The sequence below is a fragment of the Lissotriton vulgaris genome, chromosome 1_1 (genome assembly GCF_964263255.1).
Source record: "Lissotriton vulgaris chromosome 1_1, aLisVul1.2, whole genome shotgun sequence".
Lineage (NCBI taxonomy): Eukaryota > Metazoa > Chordata > Amphibia > Caudata > Salamandridae > Lissotriton > Lissotriton vulgaris.
In genome coordinates this window covers 1,696,352,847-1,696,376,661 of record NC_141685.1, presented here as the reverse complement: position 1 = coordinate 1,696,376,661, position 23,815 = coordinate 1,696,352,847, and the positions used below count along the sequence as shown (strand labels likewise).

At 46.0% G+C, this 23,815-nt stretch overlaps 1 protein-coding gene across 1 annotated transcript in view; it reads left to right on the top strand.

Annotated features, from left to right (window-relative positions):
* Positions 1–23,815, top strand: part of GDI2 (GDP dissociation inhibitor 2) — a 292,509-nt gene that overhangs the window by 80,309 nt on the left and 188,385 nt on the right. Inside the window, exon 3 of the mRNA XM_086918937.1 lies at positions 7,625–7,724. Within this exon, the coding sequence (XP_086775063.1) occupies positions 7,625–7,724 (100 nt within the window). The remainder of the gene's footprint in view (positions 1–7,624; positions 7,725–23,815) is intronic.

The window sequence follows — 23,815 nt, the reverse complement described above, 5'->3', positions numbered from 1 at the left end:
ACCAGAGTCCCTTTTGCCTTGTTTGGTGTCCGTTCCTTAGCCATGGCCACTTTTTCCCCGGCTTCAATGTCGCCCCTACCCAGTTTCCTGTCTCTAAGCGCATTTGCCCCAGATGTCATGTCTCCCTGTGTCTGTCTCTGCCAGTGTCTGTCCCTCCTTACCCTGTGTTTGTGTTCATGCCTTTGATGCGGTCTGATCTTCACTCTTGCTTTTACATCCTGCAATAGAAGCCTGTTCACCTAGCTCCAGGCTTTGTTTGCCCACCCTCCTAGCAACTTACAAAGTTCTGCTGCTGTCACAGCCCTCTTTTGCTACTGTGCAAGTGTCTGTCCTCTGCAGCGCTGCCTCACCTCTTAGTGCTGTGCTGCACGTCTGTCTGTACCTGTGTTTCTCTGTGCACCTCCTTATTCAAGGGTGTCACGTTTTGTCATTCTGGTGTCTGAAGCAATGAGTGTCCAAATGCATACTTAATCAAGGTGGTGGTGACTTGTCAGTGTGGTTGGCAGTGTGGAAAGTCAAGGAATGTTGATACTTTGTTGAAAGTGAAATATCCGTTGCTGGCTGCAGTTCCTTTTATCTCGAGCCACTAATCTACCCAAGGTAATGTCGAAATACTTTGTCCTGATTACTGAAATGCTGATGTCTGAAATTAAGGTGAAGCATCTGAGGCTACATCATTGACACAGTTGTTGCATTTGCCATGTGGAGCAATTAATTCTAATATTACTCTTTCAGAAGGAGAGCTTCACTTTTAAAGGATGGGGTTGCTTTGGAAGGCAGTATATAATGGATTGTGAATGGTGCACTTCTGCTCTATACAGTTGAAGAGATTGAATAGCTTGCCTGTTCCTAGTCAAGGAAAGTCGTTTTTAACAATTTTCATTGAGGACTTTGTTTTCTACATATAGGGTTCTGCCTTGTCTACTCCACTGCCCCATTGGTTCCCTTGAGTGCTACACAGCGTCCAAATAGTGTTGCCATAATTCTTCATGACATTATGGTTGGAGACTTTCAGTGGCTATGTACATGGGTTGCCGCTAATTATGGCAGAAGCTCTTGGAAAGTCACTTGGCTAGGTGCTTTGCCTCCATTTGTGCCCCCACATTCTGGGACTGTGTACTCCGCAGTGGTTACAGTCAACTTCACTAAGCATAGTGGTGGGAGCTTGTAGTTTACCAGTCCATCTGCAGGGCAAGAAGAGCCCTCAGTGGGAAGCGGCGTGAACAGTATGACTAAGCAGGTACTTCTGTATGTATTGGTGGGGCACCATTAAGGCCACTGTCTTACCAGTCGGTCAGAGCAGTAAGTGTTAAAGCTTTAGTGAGAAGGGACTGTAGTATAAGACATTCATGCATGTAAATGTGATATATTGTGAGGTGAGGCGTTTGTCATGAGAGATATGGTTAGTATTCTATTCTTGCGGTGTATATGTAAATGTTTCTCCATTTTTCTGAGCCAGTCTTCCCATATTTTTCTCTGGTACATGCATTTGGCACCTTCCTATCTTGGTAGCATACTCTACATTTCTCGGAGTGGTATCTCCTGTTGTCTCATTCTCAAGATTCTGTTGTGGCAGGTTTGCAGCGAGAATCTTTCTAGATTCACTATGCTGTGCATTATTCCGCTATCTAGTGGTTGGGTCCGGAATTTTTTTTTTTTTCGTGGCCCAGGTGGGCGTCGACATACCAACATTTGGTGTCCTTCATGACGTCGACGCACTTCCTCCGGAAGCTCCCACTCTCGTCGCCATACAGGCAGCAGAGAAGGAAAGGAAGAAGAGGACGTTCGAGGCAGAAATAGCGAGCCTCTTGCAACGAAAAAAGGACTTCGACGAAATTATGAGCAAGTACACCATCCTGGCGAAAGGCACACTCAAAATCGAAAGACTACGAGGATGCCGAACCACCAAAAACGCCTGAACCGGTCGAGAAACAGGAGGAAGAAGCTCCTGTATTATTTCGAGGGCAAAGGCGACTAGGATCAGCAGACCTTCCGGGACTCGACGTCCTCGGAGGTACAAGACTCGGAGTGGCATGACCTCGACTCCGAATTGCCGGAAGGAGGAGTAGACCCCTACCCTTCGAGGCCTTCACCCCCAGACGACATAGGAATATACAATATGGTCGTCCAAAAGGCTGCACAAACAAATGGGATAAAACTGGAGGAGGAGAAGCCCGAGGCATGTTTCCCCCTGGAAACTCTGCTGCCTCAACAGACTAGGAGCCAGTTCCTGCCCATGCTCCCTAGTGTGCTGGACCAGGGAAGGGATGTCTTTAGAGAACCAGCAGTATGCAAAGCAGTGACTCCAAGAACGGAGAAAAAGAATAAGCATTCCTCAAAGGACCCTGCATACATCCATGGGGCAGTGCCAGCCGGTTCCATAATTACAGCAACGGCTAGGAAAAGGGCCAATGTACCCACAAATGCCGGATCACCGCCAGACAAGGAGAGTAGAAGGATGGACCTCGTAGGGAGGAAGGTGGAGCGGAGTGCGGCAATTCAATGGCGCATCGCAAACTCTCAACGCCTTAATCAAGAGGCACGCATACCAGCACTGGGAGGAAGTGGGCCAACTCCAAAAGCATCTACCAAACCAGTACCACCAAAGGGCAGCTCACCTGGTAGAAAAGGTTAAGAACATGGAGAATCTGTCATCAAAGATAGTCCCCTTTGGAACGGTAATCAACAATCAAACACACTTACATGCAGCGCCTTACTAGTTAGAGCAATATTCTAAATAAGAGCAATACTGAAAGATGATGCAAAAATTAGTCAGAAATCATAAAAAGTACACAGTTTAATAGTTTAAAAAAAAAGGTTTTTACATTAAAAAAGGACAAACCATATATCCTAATACAATATATGCAGAAAATGATAACACGGTGGGAACAAAAGAACAACACAATAGTTAAAAGATAAAACGGGGATACAGTAGTATAATCTTCTATAAATCATATATGTAAGTGTGTTTGATTGTTGATTACCGTTCCAAAGGGGACTATCTTTGATGACAGACTGTCTTGTGGTACCCTACCCCTTTGGTACTTTGGGTCCCTCTCTTTTATTAGAGATACTAAAACATGGAGAATACATGTTCAAAATCGGCCTTGGATTCCGCGGACAAGTCCAGCAGACAATGATGCTCGGAATGACCGAGAGAAGACACCCATGGCTTAGAATTTCAGGCTTCAAGCCAGAGATGCAGAACAATATCCTGAACACACCCTTTAACGGAGAGCAACTGTATGGCACACAAGTTGATGACAAGTTAACCAAGCTCAAGAAGGACAACGAGACAGCAAGGTCCATGAGAGCGCTGCATTTCAGAGGGATGAGAAGGGGTGCACCTGCGAGAAGGCCAGGTGGTAGGGGAGGCAACGTGCCTACTACATCTTACCAAACACAACAAAGCTATCAAAGGAACAACCTCTGCCAGCAACCGCAGGGACCACAGCAGCAGAACTTGCAGTACCTGGCGGGCCAGTCCTTTCGACGGCGCCCGAACGGACGAAGACAGACACGGAGAGGAGGCTAGCAGCCTACCCCCAAGTGACATCTCCATAAGGCAGACACCCACCCTAGCAACATCTCGGGGTGGCCAGAAGAACATACAGAAAACAAAAACCAGGCGTTCCACAACAAACAGTACCTCAAATGCACACCACCAGTAGGGGGCAGAATAAGAAACTTCATCCAGGAGTGGAGAAAGGTCACAACAGACAAGTGGATACTAAACATCATACAATACAGATACAGTATAGAGCTAGAAAAACAACCTCCATACAGAAAACCAAGAAACAAGGCACACTCAGCAAAGGAACTTTCGCTCTTGCGACTAGAAGTGCAGGAACTGCTCAGCAAGGAAACGATAGAGGTAGTACCGCTCAACCAAAAGAACAAGGGTGGTTTACTCCACTTACTTCCTCGTGCCAAAGGTTGACGAAACACTAAGACCTATCCTAGATCTAAGGTTCCAGGACAAATTCATAAGGACTCATAGATTCAAAAGGACTTCCCTACAGGAGGTCATACCACAAATACAACAAAGGGACTACATGGCAACTGTAGATTTAAAGGACCCTTACTTGCACAAACTTCTACTGACGTTTGCGATCGACCAAACTCACTACCAGTTCACAGTACTGGCATTCGGGCTCAAATCCGCACCAAGGGTGATTACAAAATGCCTAGCAGCTGTTGCAGCGCACATATGAAGACAAGGAATACAAGTATATCCCTATCTCAAAGACTAGCTCGTAAAGGCAAGTTTGCACCGCCACTGCAAACACCACATCCAGCAGGTCGTACAAACACTGACCCAACTGGGTTTCTCAATCCATTGGGAAAAATCGTCAACCGAGCCGGAGCAGATGAAGATATTCTTAAGGGCGGAGATTGACACCATACAGGCCAAAGTGTTCCCCAGCAGGAAGAGAACATTGGCAATACTAAAGGAAACACGTCTTTAACGCAAGGGGCAAGTTCTGACTGTGACGACGGCGAGCAAGCTAATGGGAATGATGGTGTCATGCATTCACCTAGTCCAAAATATCCGACTCCACATGATACCATTCCAGGAATGGATACAGCAGCAATGGTCACAGGCAACGGGGGGTTGGGAAGATCTAGTGGTTGTCACACACGCAGTTCATCCGGAAATAGTGTGGTGGAACAAGGGAAACATATCACAAGGGAAACCATTCACATGACAAACTCAAACAGTGATCATCACAACAGACGCCTCCCAGCTGGGGTGGGGTGCGCACATGAAAAAACTCAAGGTGAGGGGGCTATAGTCGCAGCAGGATGCGGTCAAGCACATCAACTCCCTGGAACTAAAAACTTTTCCGAGCCTTAAAAGCCTTTCAGAGGGAGCTGTACAGAAACAAGGTGTTGATTCAAACAGACAACACAACCACCATGTTCTACATCAACAAACAAGGAGGAACACAATCGGTAGCACTATTAGGGCTAGCACACAAAATATGGACATGGGTCATTCCACTGAAAATAGATCTACTAGCAATACATCTCCCAGGGAAGGACAATGTGTAAGAAGACAGACTCAGCAGGCAGACGTCAGTATCCCACGAATGGGAGATCAACCAACAGGAAATACAGAAAGTATTCCAGAAGTGGGATACACCGCAAATAGACCTTTTTGCCACACACCAAATAGCTAACACTTCGCATCCAGGCAACTAGACCATCGGTCACAAGGGAATGCGCTATGGATAAGTTGGTCAAAGTCATTTGCATACGCTTTTCCCCCGATACCACTGATACACAGAACACTCAACAAATGCAGGATCAGCAACATGTTGCTGATACTAATTGCACCTCAATGGGCCAGAGAGTCCTGGTTCTCACAAATAGTGGAAATGGCGCAAGCACCAGCACACAGATTCCCAAAAAGAAGGGACCTGTTGACAATGCAAAACTGAAAGGTGCTCCACCCAGAGCCAGAGAGCTTCAGCCTAGCTGCATGGCTCCTGAAGACCTAGAGTTTGCACACCTCAAACTACCGGCAAGCACAAAAGCAGTGCTCAGCGAGGCAAGAAAAACTACCACAAGAAAGTGCTGCGTAGTAAAGTGGAAAATATTCTTTCAATGGTACATTTAACTGTACTAAAATACTTAACACATCTACTGCAAAGTAAACTAAGCTACACATCCCTAAGGGTGCACTTAGCGGCGATAGTGGCTTACACAAGTGGAGAAACAGGGAAAAGTTTCTTCACCTCACATGTAGTAAAAAGATGTCTAGAAGGAGCAAAGAGAATTGCACCTCCAAACAGAATACCAGCACCAGCAAGGAACCACAACGTAGTGCTAACTCAATTGATGAAGACACTATTTGAGCCTTTTCACAAGGCTACACTGCACATGCTCACGCTAAAGACAGCCTTCTTAGTAGCTATCACATCACTATGAAGAGTAAGTGATTTGCAGGCGATAATATTTTAACAGCCCTACCTGCAAATGCACAGTGATAGGATTGTAATGAGAACGGACCAACACTTCATGCCAAAGTTGGTGTCTCGGTTCCACATCAACCAAAAAATCCAAATACCTAGTTTTTTCCAAAAACCAACCACAAGCACAGAAAAGGCGCTACACACGATGGACGCCAGGAGGGCTGTAATGCACTACATAGAAAGGACAAAGGAGTACAGAAAGACCAAGTAGTTCTGTTTCCTTTGCCAGCAGTTTTTTCGGACGACCAGGTACCAAAAATACCATTGCACGGTGGATTGCACAAACCATACAAATATGCCACAAACGAGCAGGACCAGGACAACTGGTACAAGGAGCACCTCATGCTCGCTCAACAAGAAAGAAAGAAGCAACAATTGCGTTTCCAGCTAACACACCAATTCAAGACATTTGCCAAGCTGCAACATAGTCTTCAGTGCACACGTTCACTAAGCACTATTGTGTAGATATCCAAATAAACAAAGAAGCGCAAGTGGGACAGAAGGTTTATAACACATATTCAGTAACCAGTGCACATCTTCCACCCACCCATTACAATAAAGACAAACCGCTACAAAGTCTATGCACAGCATAGTGAATCAAGAAAGATTCACGCTGCAAAACGAATAGTTTCATACCCGTCGGTGTAGTTTTGCTGCTTGAAGACTTTCTGGATTCACTTTCAAGCCCACCCTCCTCCGCCAGAAAGATGAGAAAGGAGGAAAGGGATTAAAACTGGAGAAAGACTTTACAAGATAAGAGGAAAAACAGGAATAACACAAGATGTGAAAAAAAGAATCCGAAGTTGGCGACCAAAGGTGGGAGCTTTCGGAGGAAGAGCGTCAATGTCACGAAGGACACCAAATGGTGGTATGACGCCCACCAGGGCCATGAAAAAAGACTACAATTCTGAATCCAACCACAAGATGGCGGAATAATGCACAGCATAGTGAATCCAGAAAGTCTTCAAGCTGCAAAACTACACTGACACGTAAGAAACTATACATTATTGTAGTGAGAATGGAAGCTGCCTAGGTGGTTGGTTATGAATTGCTTAAGCAAATCTGCCTTCTACATGTGACGTTTGGTGCATTATTTATTTGTACCACTTAATAGTTCACTCCCTAGGAGCTTTGTATTATGAGGTATTGTGTTTGTGACTTAAATGGACGGTGGTTTATTCCGGTGATGAGTAGAGACGTAGACGTTTGATCATCCCAGGTTCTAGGAAAGAACTTAAAAGGTTTTTGCATGGGCTGTCGTCCTTGAGTGGTTTGAACCTTTCTGCGGCACCCCCATGGGACACAATAGGTGAGTCTTAAATTCCCTATTCATGAGGCCTCTCCCCTTGCATATGGGGAAAAAAGCTTTTGGGGAAGGAGTTAAGGCTCTTGCTTTAAGAAAGGGGAATTTGAGAGTAAGAGTGGAATGGGCTTACCAAAGGGGAGGGTGTAAAGGTTGAATTTCACAGGGAGAGTCACTCATCTGAAATCTTTTGTGGATGAGAGAACTGGAAGCCTTGCATGGTTATTACCTCTAGTTTGGAGGGCATAGATCTTCTAAGTAGTGTTTTATGCATATTTAATAACACAGTATCCATGATGGCACTGAATGATTTCTGAATAATATTTTTCACTTGTTTATTTAGTTGTACAAACGATTTAACCTGCCTGGAAGCCCACCGGAGTGTATGGGAAGAGGGAGAGATTGGAATGTTGACCTCATTCCAAAATTTCTGATGGCCAGTGGTAAGTAATCTTGTTTACTTTTCCCCTTTCTGGTTTCTGAAGCAGTTCCTGCTGTATTATGAACTATGTGCAAGAATGTGGCAAACCCCTCCGTGCAGTCTTGCAGATTTAACAGTGATTATGGCTGTGGCCTTTATTCAGTCATGTGTCGCTTATTGTTTTTAACAAAAAAGAGAAATTCGATCTTGATAGTGTTGAGAGCAGAGGTGGGCGAGGCAGGTGTATTGATTATGGGAGCCCATCCATCCAACAACAGAGTGCACACAGTCTCATCTACTTTTTAGGAAAACTCCAGCACCCAGAATGAGTAGTAATCCAGTTGCTTTCTAGAGTGCAGCTCCACCTAGGCACCAGATAGGCATTGCCCTCCACTATTTTACATAATTTCAAAACTCCGTCAAGACTCTGAATAGGTTGGCTCCTAGTCCAGTTTTAATACAAGGTCATCTTTTCTAATTCATGCCAGTGGCTCTAGTGTCAAGGCAAATGCTGGTGATAAGAAAGGGTATGAAACCATAATGTTTCCTGACGAAAACACTTAAAACGGGACTATATTTACCTTTATCTGCCTTGGCAGCCGTGTACAGTAGTGTGATAGAGTGCCACAACCGGAACACTCATTTTCTACGAACTGCCATCTAATAAGGCTATTAGACACAGTTGACACCTTGAGCTCAATCCAACGTTGGGACTTTCGGGGGTTGCCTAACCTTATTTGTACGATCCATGGAGGCCTAAAGACATTTGAGTTTGTCTAGCATTCTTGCCCGACATAAATCCAGATTGGTCTGGATGGATTGTGAGAAAGTGCTATCTTTCTTGCATGGTATGTCCCCACTTTAATGGTGAATGGCTGATGTACTTTGACTGTGCCCTGGGTTCCTGCCAACCAGGTACCCAGGGCCTGTGTTCCTTCCCTAAAAACGGTGTTGAAACCTAAACCCAATTGGCATCTCTGGCCACAGGTCAGCCCCTGGTAAATGGTACCCTAGATACCCAGGGCACTGTGACCAGAGAAGACCCCCTAAGGGCTGCAGCACATGTTGTGACACCCTTAGGGGCCCTGTACCTTGACACACACACACACTGCCTTTGCAGGCTGAGTGGCTTGGTGCAGAACTAAACAGAGTCGACATGGCACACATCCCTGTGTGCCATGCCCACAAATCCACTGCCCTGGCATACCTCAGTCACCCCTCTAGCTGGGTGCACTATGCCGGTGGTGGGGGCACAGGTGCATGAGCCCTGTGCCCCTACAGTACCCAGGGCCATTCCTGGGCACTGTAAGTGCAGTGATGCCATTAAGAGTATATGGTGCTGGGAGATTGTCATTACAAACTCTACAGCACCATAATGGCTACACTGAAGACTGACAAGTTTGATATCAAACTTCTCAGCACATTAAACCCACACTGATGCCAGTGTGGGATTTAATGTAAAATGCACTACAGAGGGCATCTTAGAGATACCCCTGAAACCTAACTTACAATCTGCGTCTTGTCTGAGAGGCTACCTAGGCTGCCACGCAGCAGACATGCTGCTGGACCCCCTGGGTGGGGAGCCCCCCGCTCTCCTGGGCCTGCAACAATGCACATCCTGGGCTAGGTGCTAGGTCTCCTCCCCCAGGATGGGCAGGGGGAAGCTTCAAAGGCATGCCGCCTTAGTGAGCTTCTCCAGGCCACTTGCTGTACTCAGCAACTGGCCCCCACCGGTTCTGACCCCCAATCTGGCGGGAATACTGGCGGGAAACCCTTTGTGAGGAAAGGGAGTGTGCCAGACTGTGCCAACTCCACCCCTCAGGTGGGAGAGGCGAGGTGAAGCACAACTCCAGCCTCCGGCCATCTTGAGGATGGGGAGCCCTGCCCAATCTGAGAGAGGCTCCTGTCCCCCTCCCACAGGAGAAGAGCCGGATAGGGGGTGTACTCACCCCAGCACAGGGACCCATTGGTCCCTGCCCTTACCTGTAATGCCCCTAAATTTAGTATTTAGGGGCACCCTGAACCTTCATTCCTCAGATACTGATTCGAAAACAAGAAAGAAGATCAAGAAGAAGACGACCTGCCGTGCAGCTGCTAAAAAGAGGATGACACCAACTGACTTGGCCCCAGCCCTGTAGGCCTGTTGATCCTTGAACCTGCTCCTGCTTAATCCCGGCGTCTCCTGCGGACAGCAACCTTGAAAACTCCTGAGGACCTGCCTGCCTTGAACCTCTTAAAGACTGGGACTCCCATGAGCAGTGGTTCTGCTCAAACCGCAATCCCCCTGGTGCCAGGCAGGAACCCCGAATCCAGCCCACTATGCACCCGCCGAGCCGGGCCTGTGCCAGAGTGGACAAAGACCCTGAGGACGTCCCCCTGGCGATTGTGACCTGAAAACCAGTGCCCAAGCACCCTCCTTGACGACCCAGACGATGACTGCAGTCTTACAACAGGAGACCCCCCTCCAACCGCGACCAGCAGAGGGTAAGATTTCCTGGCGTCAAGACACCCCCTGTGCCCAACTCCTGGGTGTCTACCTATCCTCCGAGATCCCAACTTACCCCTCAAAGTGTTGGTCGCTCCTGGAGCGTCTCCGTCCCGAGCCTGCAGCCTTTGTTCACCATCCAAGATCTCAATTGAATAACATTAAGCGCCCGACGGCTCATAAACACCCTGCACCCAGCTGCCCGAGTGGCCCTGGCAGTACAACCTTTGTGCTAATCCACTTTCCCATTTGCCCTAAACAAGTTACCAGGAGCCCAGCTCCCACAGCCCTGTGGTTAGGAAAGTAATCCATAAAGTAATTATTTGCATTTAACCACATGGATGCTGTGGATGCTCATCCCCCTGTGCTGAAGATATCGAAAACCAATGGGTTCATGACGAGCTCAGCTCGTCATGAGTGCAGCTCAACTGTGCCTCATGACGAGCTGAGCTAGTCATTAGAGTCGAAGGGGTTAACTAGAAATTCCATTAAGCTCAATGTTGCATTGTTTGAAATTGTGTTGCCCATTGCAACAACTGTACTTAAAAAGTCTATTGCCTATTACCAAAATATTTAAACTAAAGTAATTCATACGAGAAAGTATATTTTGATACCTTGTTACTTCTAAAATAAAACTATATATTTTGATACAAAACAATTGGCCTAGAGTTCAGTTCTTGTGTGTGAGACCATTTGCTGACTGAGTGTGTACAAGAAATGCTTTACACTGTCCTCTGATACTGCCTTACTGCTCGACTAAGCTACCACTTTAGAGAGTAAGGTTATATCTAACTTTAGCCTCTGCCAAACCTCTGGGGACTGTGGACTCTGCACACTGTGCCTTACTTTGCTCAAGTATATACAGAGCCACTGTCTTACATGGATTAGGGAGTTTAACTCCTTCCAGGTGCTTAGCTAGCATTTTAAAAATAGTTGGTTTCCACATTGGGTAGGGATATGATTCTGTACTAAACACAGGGGGTCTTGGGTTTTCCTTTCTTAAGTTTGCGTATTATAGACTCCTATCTTGGGTCATAGAGTTAACAATCCTCTTGTCCACTCTCTTCAAACATTAACACGAGATGGTATGCTTGCTTGATACATTAATGCTTGAAGAATTTGGACAGCAAACCATTGAGGCCAGAACCTTCCCACTTTTCATTTTTCATTTGTAGAAGAGCATAATAGGCCACTTCTGCATAGGTGCCACATCTACGGCCTTCTTAATCTTGAACATTTTCTGGAGTCTTCTATTCCCCAGTAAATCTAAACAAATCGAAATCTATTGTCTAACTTTGTGAAGTATAGTACTTCAATTTGATCTGCAAATTCCTGTTGCACTTCAGTCTTGCTGGTCAGCTGAGTTTCCTGCTTGTTGTGCACAGCCCAGGTACATCTGGCTTATATTCCGCCTCCTAAGCCATTCCATTAATTTTCCTTCTTTTATCCCCTGCTTCATCCAGGTGCTTCTGTGTATCTGTGTGTTGGTTTCAGACTTTATTAGTAGTTGGAGAATGAAATGTCTTTCTTTTGTAATTAGGCAGTTCCGCAGTCCCTGGATCTTCAGCCATTAACTTTCGCTAAAGCTAATATTTCTTCCTCTACAGTAATAGCTACCAATTGTCTTTACTATTCATATCCCACCATAATACATATGCCCTGGCTCCGATTAACAATCTTATATACATCCCAAAGTATTACATATGAGTGTGCTCTTTGAAATAATTCTGTGGTGTCTTTCTATAACAATTTACTTTCAAATCCCAGACATTGAAGCTCTAATCCAGGAAGTATTTCCTCAACTTGTCTCCTAGCTACATGCATAAAGCAGAGGAACTAGACACCCGGACACCTATTTGTAAATGATTTTGATATTAAAAACATAATTTTTCCTAGGAAAGGAGGCATGTGCATCAGAATAGTAAGTGACACTCTTCCCCATACATTCACCATCAAAACGATTAATGTGTGGGACGGGGTGTCATTGCTCTATAACATTTACCAGGTTTCAGGCGTTGACAAACATTACATCACCAAGTTTGTATCTACCAGCAACCACAGTCTCCTTGACTAATTGCAATATCTTGGAATTAAATGATTGCAGCATGTGCTGCCATAGGTCACATTCTTTGAGCATTTCTGCCAACTGTTGTTGGGTGCAGACATTACAAGTTGTCTTTCTTCGAAGTAGAGGTTTAGGTTGCGAGTTGACTTGTGATATCTTCCCTGAAACTCACATCGAACCAGGAAGTAGAGTCTACCTCAGATTATTTTTTTCTGTCATCTGTTTCACATGGAGCTCTACGACTACTGCTCCGCAGTAGAGAAATCCTTGACTTGCTGAAATTTCTGCTTGCAACACAGTAAGACCTTGTACCACCTTTAAACTCTTCGAACTGATTTGGATACAAATTTTTGAGAGCAGGTCATATGAGAATGGAAGAGGCAGAGGTTATAGAGATTACACCCTTCCTATTTTGTCCTAAATGTGATAACAAGTTCCTATGTTCAGACCGGCATAAGTTCTTTAACCTCTGTCTTGTGACTGGCTACGAGGAATTTTAATGTAAGGCCTTCAGTTACAAAAAGACCAACCAGTATCATTTGAAGCTAAAGTGGGCCCAATGTAGAATGTAGCACAGGGCTCTCCTGAGTCCCCAGCCCCGGCATGCGTCTGAAGATGTTGAAAGAACAAACTATGATGGAGAAAGGTAGCCCAGCTGGTGTGGAATCCATACTATATTTTCTCCAGTATCCTTCTCCAGAGCTCCCAGTGAAGCCTAGGACAGTGAAATGAAATGAAATTAGATTTATAAAGCGCATGGCTGCCCGAAAGCTTTCCAGCGCTCGTCAACTCGTTTCGAGGAGCCTTCCTCCAGTGCTTGACCTCGAGCAGGGCATTTGCTGCAGGGCAATGAACTGCCTTGACGGGACCATGCCTGAAACCCAACCCGCCCACGTAAAGCCCTCTATGGTCCACACCAATTACTAATCCGGACACATCTTGGCTTTGAAAACATGTCTTTGCTCCAGAGAGGCCTCAACATGGGCATGAAACACTGTTTTGAGAGACACCATCTCATCTCCAAGAATATAAACTGCCTGCCTAAGAAATTAGGTGAACTCTGAAGTTGACCTCAAAATCTGCACAATACTTCATGTGAAGTGACCCACACCACCATGATGCAGAGGAATATATATATTTTATCCACTACAGCATACAACATTGGGCCAAGAAACAGTGCCACTTCCATGTAATAGAGGATAGCGTACTCATTGAGGCACTCGTAAGAACAGAGCGAACAGAACAATACCTCTTAATGCTAAATAACACATTCAAGTTCTCAAAAAAGCTTTTCAAAGACCCAGAGAAAACTAGGATGGTTACACCACCGGTTGAGAAGATAGTGCTAGAGGTGCATAGGTAACTGGGTGAGACTGCTGTCCTGATGTGACCACTGAGAGGAGATGGAGCACCTGGAGGAATAAGACATGTGGAAAGGAGTTCGTCTAGAGAAAAAAGGCATGCTCTGGACGCAGCAGTCACGTTCTAGAGTATCATCTTCTATGTGTTCCTTTTAGTGGGAGCACCTTTTTGGGCCTCAGGTGGACACTATGTTCAGAGTTTAAAAAAAAAAGAAACCGACCCCTGTCAAAGTAACTGGGGGCCTCCATACCCAGCATTAGTGTTTCTGAAACAAAATGCATACGCTGTAGCCAAGTTAGTAGCTTTCTCACACTCCTGACTGTATCAACCATGCAGTCCTTTCATGAGTCAATCATCAAATTCCTACTCTGGAGGAGGCTTCTGAGGCAACAGTTGTGGTAAACTAGAGGTGCCTAAAACAAGTGCACCTTTTCTTCAAAGTGACCTTCCATACATTTTCCCCAATCACATCGTTCTCGTCAAAGGGGACTAAAAGGGTAATATCTTCACCAGTCAGAATTAAACACCAACATTTGGGTACTTTCCATTATTGCCCACAGCCCAACATTCAATAACACCACCACAGCATCCGCCAAGACCGTCACAGGCAAAAGGAAGTGCAGACTTTAATTTTAAAAAAAACGTTACAGCTCTACAAGACATAATTTCACTGCCCTGCACCGGGGCTACATCTCCCTCTCTCGATCTCAATGACACCTACTTCCTCAATCCCATTCATTCAGCCCACCACCAGTATCTCAGGTTTGTGGTAAGTGGAAAGCATTGCCAGTTATAAGTATTACCCTTTTGGGGTCACAATAGGCCCATGCATAGTCACAAAATGTTGAAGTGGTTGCAGTGCAGTCACTGCAATGGTATTCATATCTTGTACTACTTGACTACTAGCTGGTAAAGAGCAACAGCCGAGAGCAATGCCTTGCTTGTACTCAACAAGCAGTGTCTATCCTGCACATACTGGGGTCCATTATCTATGCCAAAAAAGCATATTTATACCTCAGCAAACTCCATTATTAAGAGCCATATTGAATAAAAGCCTACCCCAATAACGTGAGTGTAATGATTTATCATTGGCTGCTTTCTCTTTATCATACATCACATACTCTGACAGTAAGAATGATAATGTAACTGTTCGGAATGATTCCATCTTGTATTGCACTAGTACCCAGTGCTCAGCTGTACATACTCCCTCTTCAGAAGTGCTTTTCCAGAAAGTTGTCAAAAGCAACTAGTCGGTGGTAAGATCTAATGTTGGTGGAGTCCAAAGTGCAGCACAAACTATTGAGGTGGAATAAAATAACTTATTACTGGGCAGGTTGCATGACTTCGTCTAAATTTCCCTCACTCCCATCCCCCCCCCCAGCTCCCCCCTCCCCCCCGCAGGCCCCCCCCCCCCCCCCCAACCCTCCCTAAACCTCAACACCACCCTAAAGGTTCCACCGCCCCCAACCTCCCTGCCCTCCCGCACTCAACACAATAGACCATCAATACAGGGGCTGCCCTATTAGGTGTTGGAGCACATTTGGGCCAACAGACAATCTATGGCCAATTATCACTTCAAGGGTTGACTCACCACCTCATTGTACTGGAACTATCAGCATTTCAGTAAGCGCTAAGAGCATTATGCGGAATGATTAACAAAACTGTGCTCTTTCTCACAGACAACATGCCCACAGTGTACCGTCCTCAGAAATATGCATGCAGTCACCAATATTTCTTTGAGCTAGTGCAGATAATCTGGCATTGGTTCATTCTCCATCAAGTCCTCCTCCTGGCAGAACAGCTCCTGGAAGGACCTGCTCAGTGGTTACCATCAACACACACTCAAATGGGAAGAGCACACCTAGGTATTTCAAGTAATACCTTTACTTTTGCAGTGTGAATCTTTCTGGATTCACTATGCTGTGCATTATTCTGCGGTCTAGTGGTTGGGTCCTGAATCGTAGTCCTTTTTTTTTTTTTTTTTTCCATCGCCCAGGTGGGTGTCGACGTCCCACCTTTTTGTGTCCGTCCTGTGGCGTCGGCGCGCTTCCTGTGGAAGCTCCCACCCTTGGGCACCATCTTCAGATTCTTTTTTTATTCCGCCGTTTGGTCTAGATCGTGACCGAGAGGTTCTAGAGTTTTGGGGAGAAAAGAAGATGATAAAGGCATAAAACCACAGAAATAGGAGAATACATCTAGAAAGCAAGACCACTGAACCAGGACGACGAAGGAGGAGGAGAACATCGCAAACTTCGACGTCCAACGGAGAACGCGCACACATGTGGCCCCCTGAGTGCAGGAATGGACAAAACACTATTCAAATTCTGCCGCAATTGCCGCCACAAATAGACTCAGAAGGACCAACATCCGGTTTGCAACCTCTGCCTCCCGATCGACCCGGAGAGCAAGGATTGCAACGCATGCTCTGTTTTTACCCCGAAGACGCTCCGGGTAAGAGAAAGACAGAGGAGAGCCAACTACAACATGCAAGGCCAAGGTCAACCTCTGTTGCTCCAGGACTTGGGCCTCTCCAGTAGGGAAGAGGACAGTATCGCCGAGGGACCAGATGACTACACGGTCGTAGAGACCGATACGGAAACAACAAAGGTAAGCGAGATGTCGACCCCTAAAACTCCGACAGACTCGAAAATCAGTCCGACTCTCAAAAAACAGACAGTCTAAGTCCTCGAAAGGAGCCCTGGCGCAGAAACATTCGACGGACGCAGCTGCATCCAGGGACAAACAGCCCAACGGATCCTTCGTAAAGGACTCCCAGTCGCCGAAAACACAAGAGAAGCCTAGGTCGTCGAAACACGTCCCGAAAAGGCGTGCTCGACGCCGAAGGAAAAGGACCCGAAGGCAACTTCGACATCGAAGCGAGGGTCCGAATCCCTTGACGCCGAACAGGCCGCCGAGATGGAGAGGAAAAAGAGAAGGCTCGAGGCCGAAATGGACAACTTCCTGAAAAGGAAAAGGGAATTTGACGAACGGATGATAAGGTTCACCATCCCGTCAAAACCGTCGACGATCGTAGAGAACGAAGAAGAGTTCGACGCCGAAAACTCCAGAGCCCTAAGACCACTGAGATGATCAAAGATCATTCGACACAGTGAATGATCCTTGTAATGATGACAGGACAGCTCCCCCAATAATTCCTACTCCAAAATTATGTGATTCATTGAATGATTTTTTTAGGGATAACATCTTCACTATAAAACAGAATATAATTAGCTCTTCCACTCCAATTCCACTAGATGACATATTTTATAATCCCTTTACACTAGACACCTTTTCTCCCATTGAGCCTAAAACTTTTTCTGAACTTCTCACGCGTGTTAAATCTGGATTGCCTGATATCTGCCCGCCCTACATCTTTAAAGAAATAGGACTTGCTATCCCTCAAAGTATTCTCCCTTTATTAAATGAATCACTCGTACAAGGCAAGGTACCTAGTAGGTTTAAGCGTGCTTTGCTGATACCTTTAACCAAAAAATCTGGCATTGACCCATATGATCTTACGAATTACAGTCCGATTTCCCTTTTACCCTATCTATCAAAAATTTTGGAAGCCCCTGTCTCTAACTGCCTCTCAAATTTCATCGAATCAACTGAATATCTGGAACCGAATCAGGCAGGCTTTCGCCCATGCCATTCGACCGAGACAGTGATACTGGCAGTCCAGGACACCCTGAGATCTAACGCAGATAGAGACGCTCATCAGGCATTGGTGCTCCTGGATTTGTCAGCTGCGTTCAACACGGTTGACTTTTCTATTCTTGTCAACCGTGTCGAGCAGGCTGGCCTCAGGGGCCCTGCCTTGAGCTGGCTGAAGTCCTTCATCTCTGAACGCACTCAATCTGTTAGATTGGGGACATTTACAGCCCCAAAAACTGTCTCTACCTGTGGAGCTCTGCAGGGATCATCCTTGTTCCCGCTACTTTTTAATTTGTATTTACGCCCTCTACTGTATTCTCTGAAAAATCACAAAGTTACAATCTTTAACTATGCAGACGACTTGCAACTTGTTTTCTCTCTAGACTCCCCTAATGCCGTGGTTGAATTTCAAAAAACTATGTCCCATATCCAGAGATGGATGAATCTGAACCACCTGAAACTCAACCCGGGCAAGACAGAACTCATCTTGCCCGGGAAAAGTGAAATTAGCTGGGGACCCCATTTCTGGCCACCTGATATGGGAGCTCCTCCCACCAAATCCCACACAGTGAAGAGGTTAGGGGTGACTGTCAGTGAGGATCTATCGCTTAAAGGTCGTATAGGGACGGTAGTTTCATCCAGCTTTTTTCAACTGAGAAAAATAAAGAAAATTGCTCATTTTCTAACCCACTCAGCTTTGATTCAGGTAACTATCGCTTTGGTTTTATCTCGGCTTGACTGTTCAAATAGTTTGTACCTAGGTCTTCCAGCAGGTCAGCTAAAGAGATTACAGTATGTCCAGAACCAGGCAGCCAGGCTCATTAGTAAACAACCTAAATGGCAATCCATTAGGCCAGGATTGGAAAATCTTCACTGGCTGCCGGTAGCCCAGAGAGTTGCATTCAAAGCCGGCTGCATTATTTTTAAAGCCTTGCAGGGCAACAGTCCCAAATTCATAAGGAATTTGGTATGTAAATACACCCCCTCACGTAACCTTCGTTCGGCCCATCAAGAACTACTAATGGTCCCCTCATTTAAGAAAAAACGTCAGGGTGGTAGCGGTTTTCATTACCTTGCCGCTTCCTTGTGGAATTACCTTCCATTGTCTCTAAGACAGTGCGACACTCTTCTCACTTTCAGACAAACCTTTAAAACATGGCTTTTTAGACAGGCCTATTCCTAAACAAGTGCGAAATGTACCCTTGCACAAATGTATTTTTAAGTGTTATGCTGTGCTCTCACAAACTTCGATAGCGCCATGAAGCCCACGAACGTACGTGCGCTGAATAAATAAAATTTAACATAACATAACCAAGAGGAAGAGGGCCTATACTATTATGAGGGTGAAGCCGAGGAACACCAGCAAACAAGTTTGTGCTCGGCATCCTCCGTGACGCAGGACCTGGATTAGCAGGACCTCGACGCCGAAACCCGGAGAAGGCCGTGGAAACATATCCTTCGAGGCCTTCGCCGCCAGCTGACATTGGCATCTACAATATGGTCATCAGGAATGCGGCAGCAGCATATGGGGCGAAACTGAAGGAAGAGAAACCAAAAAGCTTGCTTCCTCTTAGAGACCCTGCTCCCCACTCAAACTAGAAGTCAATTCCTCCCCATGCTCCCTGGACAAGGGAAGGGAAGCATTCAAGGAACCATCGAGCTGCAGGTCTGTCACACCCAGGACAAGAAGTACAAACATTCCTCTAAGGATCCACCATATATCCAATGATCAGTCACTGCTGACTCCATTGCAGCAACAGCCAGAAAGAGGGCCAACGTTCCCACAAACTCAGGGCCACCTCCAGACAAGGAAAGTAAGAGGATAGACCTCACTGTGAGGAAAATAGAGAGGAATGCAGCAGTCCACTGGCGCATTGCCAACTCTAATGCCCTACTCAACAGGCATACTTACCAGCATTGGGAGGAGGTGAGACAGCTACTCAAACACCTCCCTGAGCAATACCAGCAGAGATAATCACACCTGGTGGAGGAAGGCAAGAACATTGCAAACTCATGCCTAAAATCAGCTCTGGATGTGGCAGACACATCCAGCAGGCTCATGATGATTGGGGTCACAGAAAGAAGGCATGCCTGGCTGAGGATTTCAGGTTTCAAGTCTGAAGTCCAGAATAATATTCTGAACACCCCCTTCAATGGACAAACTCTGTTCTGAGCGCCAATGGATGAGAAACTGACTCAACTGAAGAAGGAAAATGAAACTGCAAGGTCCATGGGGGCGTTGCAAATCAGAGGAATGAGAAGGGGCACCCCGACACGGAGACCAAACGGAGGGGGGGGGGAAACCAGCCGGGAACGTCACATCAGACATTCCAGCAGAACTACCAGGGCAACAACCAGGCGCAGCAGGGCCAGCAACAGCAAACCTGGCAATACCAGCCTAGGGGCCAGTCCTTTCGCGGGAGGGAGAATGGACGAGAACAGACAAGAGGGGGCTAGCAAACCACCTCTAAGTGACTCCGCTCCACCAAACGTTCCCACCCACACAACACCTCTTTGGGAGGGGCACAAGAAAATAATCAAAACCGTTTCAGACACACTCAAATCAGGAATCTTCGAACATGTAACACCAGTAGGAGGCAGGCTAAAACACTTCTTCCAGGAGTGGAAGAAAATAACAAACAAATGGATACTGAACATCATACAGTTCGGATACTGTATAGAACTGGAAAAGAAGCCTCCAAACAGGAAACCAAAAAGAAAGGCGCGCTTAGCAAAAGAACTTGCGTTACTCCAGAAGGAAGCACAAGAACTCCTAAACAAGGAGGCGATAGAAACAGTACCATTCAAAGAAAGGAACAAGGGAGTGTACTCAAACTACTTCCTCGTACCAAAGGTAGCCGAAATGTTAAGATCCATCCTGAATCTACCGTTCCTAAACCAATACATAAAGACTCAAAAATTTAAAATGACATCCCTACAAGTAGTCATCCCTCAGATAAGGGATGCAGACTTTATGGCCACCATAGACCTCAAAGATGCCTACCTACACATTCCCATGAACAGACAACACTAACATCTACTGAGATTTTCCATCGACAAAACAAACTACCAGTTCACAGCTCTAGCCTTCGGATTAAAATCCGCACCAAGGGTCTTCACCAAATGCTTCGCAGCGGTACCAGCGCACCTACTGAGGGAAGGGATTCATGTATACCCCTACCTAGAAGACTGGCTAATAATAGCAAGTTCCCTCAAACAATGCCTAATACATGCACAGCGGGTCACAAAGATGCTGACAGAACTGCGATTCTTAATTCACTGGGGGAAATCCTCGATGGAACCAGAACAAGTAAAGATCTTCCTAGGCGCACAGATCAACACCATACAGAGCAAGGTGTTCCCCAGCGACAAGAGAACACTTGCTCTGCTGAAGGAGACACGTCCATACCAGAAGGGGCGAGCTCTGACAGTGAGGACCGCGAGCAAGATCATGGGGATGATGGCGTCCTGCATACAACTAGTCCCCAATATTCGACTCCACATGAGACCATTCCAGGAATGGCTCCAACAACAATGGTCACAGGGAGTTGGGAAGATCTAGTGGTTGTAACGCACGCAGTACAGGAGGAAATAGCGTGGTGGAACAAGGAGAAGATAACAAGGGGGAAGCCCTTAACACCACCAAACCCAACAGTGACCATCACCACAGACTCATCCCAGAGGGGATGGGGAGCACACGTGAACCAACTCAAGGTACGGGGTCTGTGGACTCCAACAGATGCGATCAAACACATCAACTACCTAGAACTAAAGACCGTGTTCCTTGCTCTAAAAGCCTTCCAGAAGCAACTGTACAAGCAGAGAGTGTTGATACAAACTGACAACACATCAACGATGTTCTACATCAACAAACCGGGAGGAACACAATCAGTCCCAATACCCAAACTAGCGTCGGAGATATGGAGATGTGCCATGCCACTAGAAATAGACCTCCTGGCTATACACCTACCAGGAAAAGACAACGTGGAGGCAGACGGGTTCAGCAGATAGACATCAGCATCCCACGAGTGGGAGCTCAATGCACAGGAAACGCAAAAGCTATTCAAGAAGTGGGAAACACCAAAGATAGACCTAGTTGCATTACACCAGAATGTAAAATGACAATACTTGGCAACCAGGGGAACAATCCCAGGGGAATGCCCTATTGATAAGCTGGTCGAAAAGATTTGCCTACGCTTTTCCCCCGATACCACTGATACACAGGGTACTCAGCAAATGCAGAACCAGCAACATGACACTGATTCTGGTGGCACCACAGTGGGCCAGGCAGTCCTGGTTCTCTCAAATTTGTATTTGTATTTGTATTGTGTATTTGTAAAGCGCAACTATCGCTCCCAAAGAAGCATCCTGGCGCTGGAGAAACAGTGTGCAAACAACAATTACAAAAACTAGATAGTGGCTGTTACATAGTCATCTGGAAGGTTGAAGATCCAGGTTTTGAGTTGCTTCCTAAACTGGCTTTCCTGATGTAGGAATCTGAGGTTCTTGGGCATTGCATTCCAGGCTTTAGAGGACAAGAAGGCTATAGTCTTACCCCCCTTGGTTTTGTAGTTAAATTTAAACAGCTTAATCAGGTTATCGCTTTAAGATCGTAACGTCCTAGAAGGGTTATAGTGGGGGTATCGCCTGATAAGATACTTCGGGCCTGTGCCGTTAAGTGAACGAATGGCGATCACCAGGATTTTAAACAATATCCTCTTATGCAGAGGTAGCCAATGAAGGGTCTTCAAAGCGGCCGAAGCTGAAGATTTCCTCTGTAATTTTAATACGAGTCTGGCTGCTGCATGTTGCACGCTTTTGAGTTTTTTCAACGTGGCCTTTTTAACACCTGCCATCGGGCCATTACGATAATCAAGGCGAGCGAGGATTAAAGCCACTGTCACCGCCTTTCTTGAGTCTGTGGGAAGGAAGTCGAAAAACTTCTTTAGGGATTTGATGATGCTAAAACAACTTCCTGCCCCATTCCTCGCATGCTGATCAAATGATAGCTCGGCGTCAAATAGGACACCCAGATTTCTGGCTGACACCATGGCCTGGGGAGGAGCAGGGGAATCCTCCGGCCACCATTTGCTAGGACAGATTTGGGGATTTTTTCCCATAGGAAGAATCTGTCTTATTGGCATTGCATTTTAGATGGTTATTTTCCATCCAAAGGAAGACATCCTTAAGGCAGTTCTTTAAATTTTGCTCGGCATTGGTGGAGCTCCTATCAAGGGGTACAATGAGTTGAGTATCATCGGCATACGATGTCACAAGTATGCCGTATGACTCAATTAAGGAGATGAGGGGAACCATATAAATATTAGATAATAATGGGCTCAAAATGGAGCCCTGAGGAACTCCAGACAACACCTTTTTTTCCTTGGAGAGGAAGGACCTAATGCAATGGTTTGCGATCTATCTGTCAAAAACGAGATTATCCAAGCCAGTACTACATCTGAAATTCCAATGTCTCTTAGTCTACCTATCAGTATTGAGTGGGAGATGGTGTCGAACGCCGCTGTGAGGTCTAATAAAATCAAGACGGCGTTCTTCCCTTCATCCTGTAATAATTTTATGTAGTCGGTGAGTTCAATCAGGGCCGTTTCCGTAGAATGATGTGAACGGAAACCCGATTGCTGGGGAGGAAGGATATTATAGGTTTCGACATGGCTTTGTAGCTCTTTGTAAACCATCTGTTCAGTTATCTTACCCAGAACTGGAAGGAGTGAGATTGGACGTAAATTGGCGAGGTCTGTGGTGGATTTATTGAGTTTTTTCACGAGAGGTTTCACGATGGCTTGTTTCCATTCTCCTGGAACTACACCTGTTGAGGGAAGCATTTACAATCCCATTTATGATGAGATTGACCACATCAATTAACTGATGGAGAATTCGTGGGGGGCAGGAATCGGAAGGGGCGCCATATTTACACGCCAGGATCACTTCACTAGTTTGGGATAGACGAGTTTAGGATAGTGTAACCGGTGTAAAGACTCTAATAGTACCAGTCATGGTCTCTCCACAGTCAGGGGGGCCGGATACCTGGGAAACTCGAGGGGCCGGAAAGTCCATTTGTATTAAATCAATTTTTTTTCTCAAAGAAGTCCGCAATTTGGTTGCAGAATTCTGGGAATGGTGGGATTTCCGGCTGTAAGGCTCTTGGATGTGTAAAGGTTTTAACAATGGAGAACATCGTTTTTTGTTTTTGCTTTGCTTCTTTGATGGCGTTAATGTAGTATTCCTTCTTAGCGATTTTAATACTGCAAAGATATAGTTTCCTCTGCTGGGTATAAAGGCTTCTATCTACAGGATCATATGTTTTGCGCCAGTTGCGTTCACTTTTCTTACATAGTAGATGGGATTTGGCTAGCTCTAGTGTGAACCAGGGGGCATTTATCTTCCCTCTTTTCTCCCTTCCCGGGGGGCGTTTGAGTAGGGCACGTTCTTTAATCTCTTGCTGCATCCAAATGTGAAAACATTTAGAGTTCTGTTCTACGTCTCCGGACATGCCGGGGATCTGTGTCTGAGTGATTGGTTTGAGCTT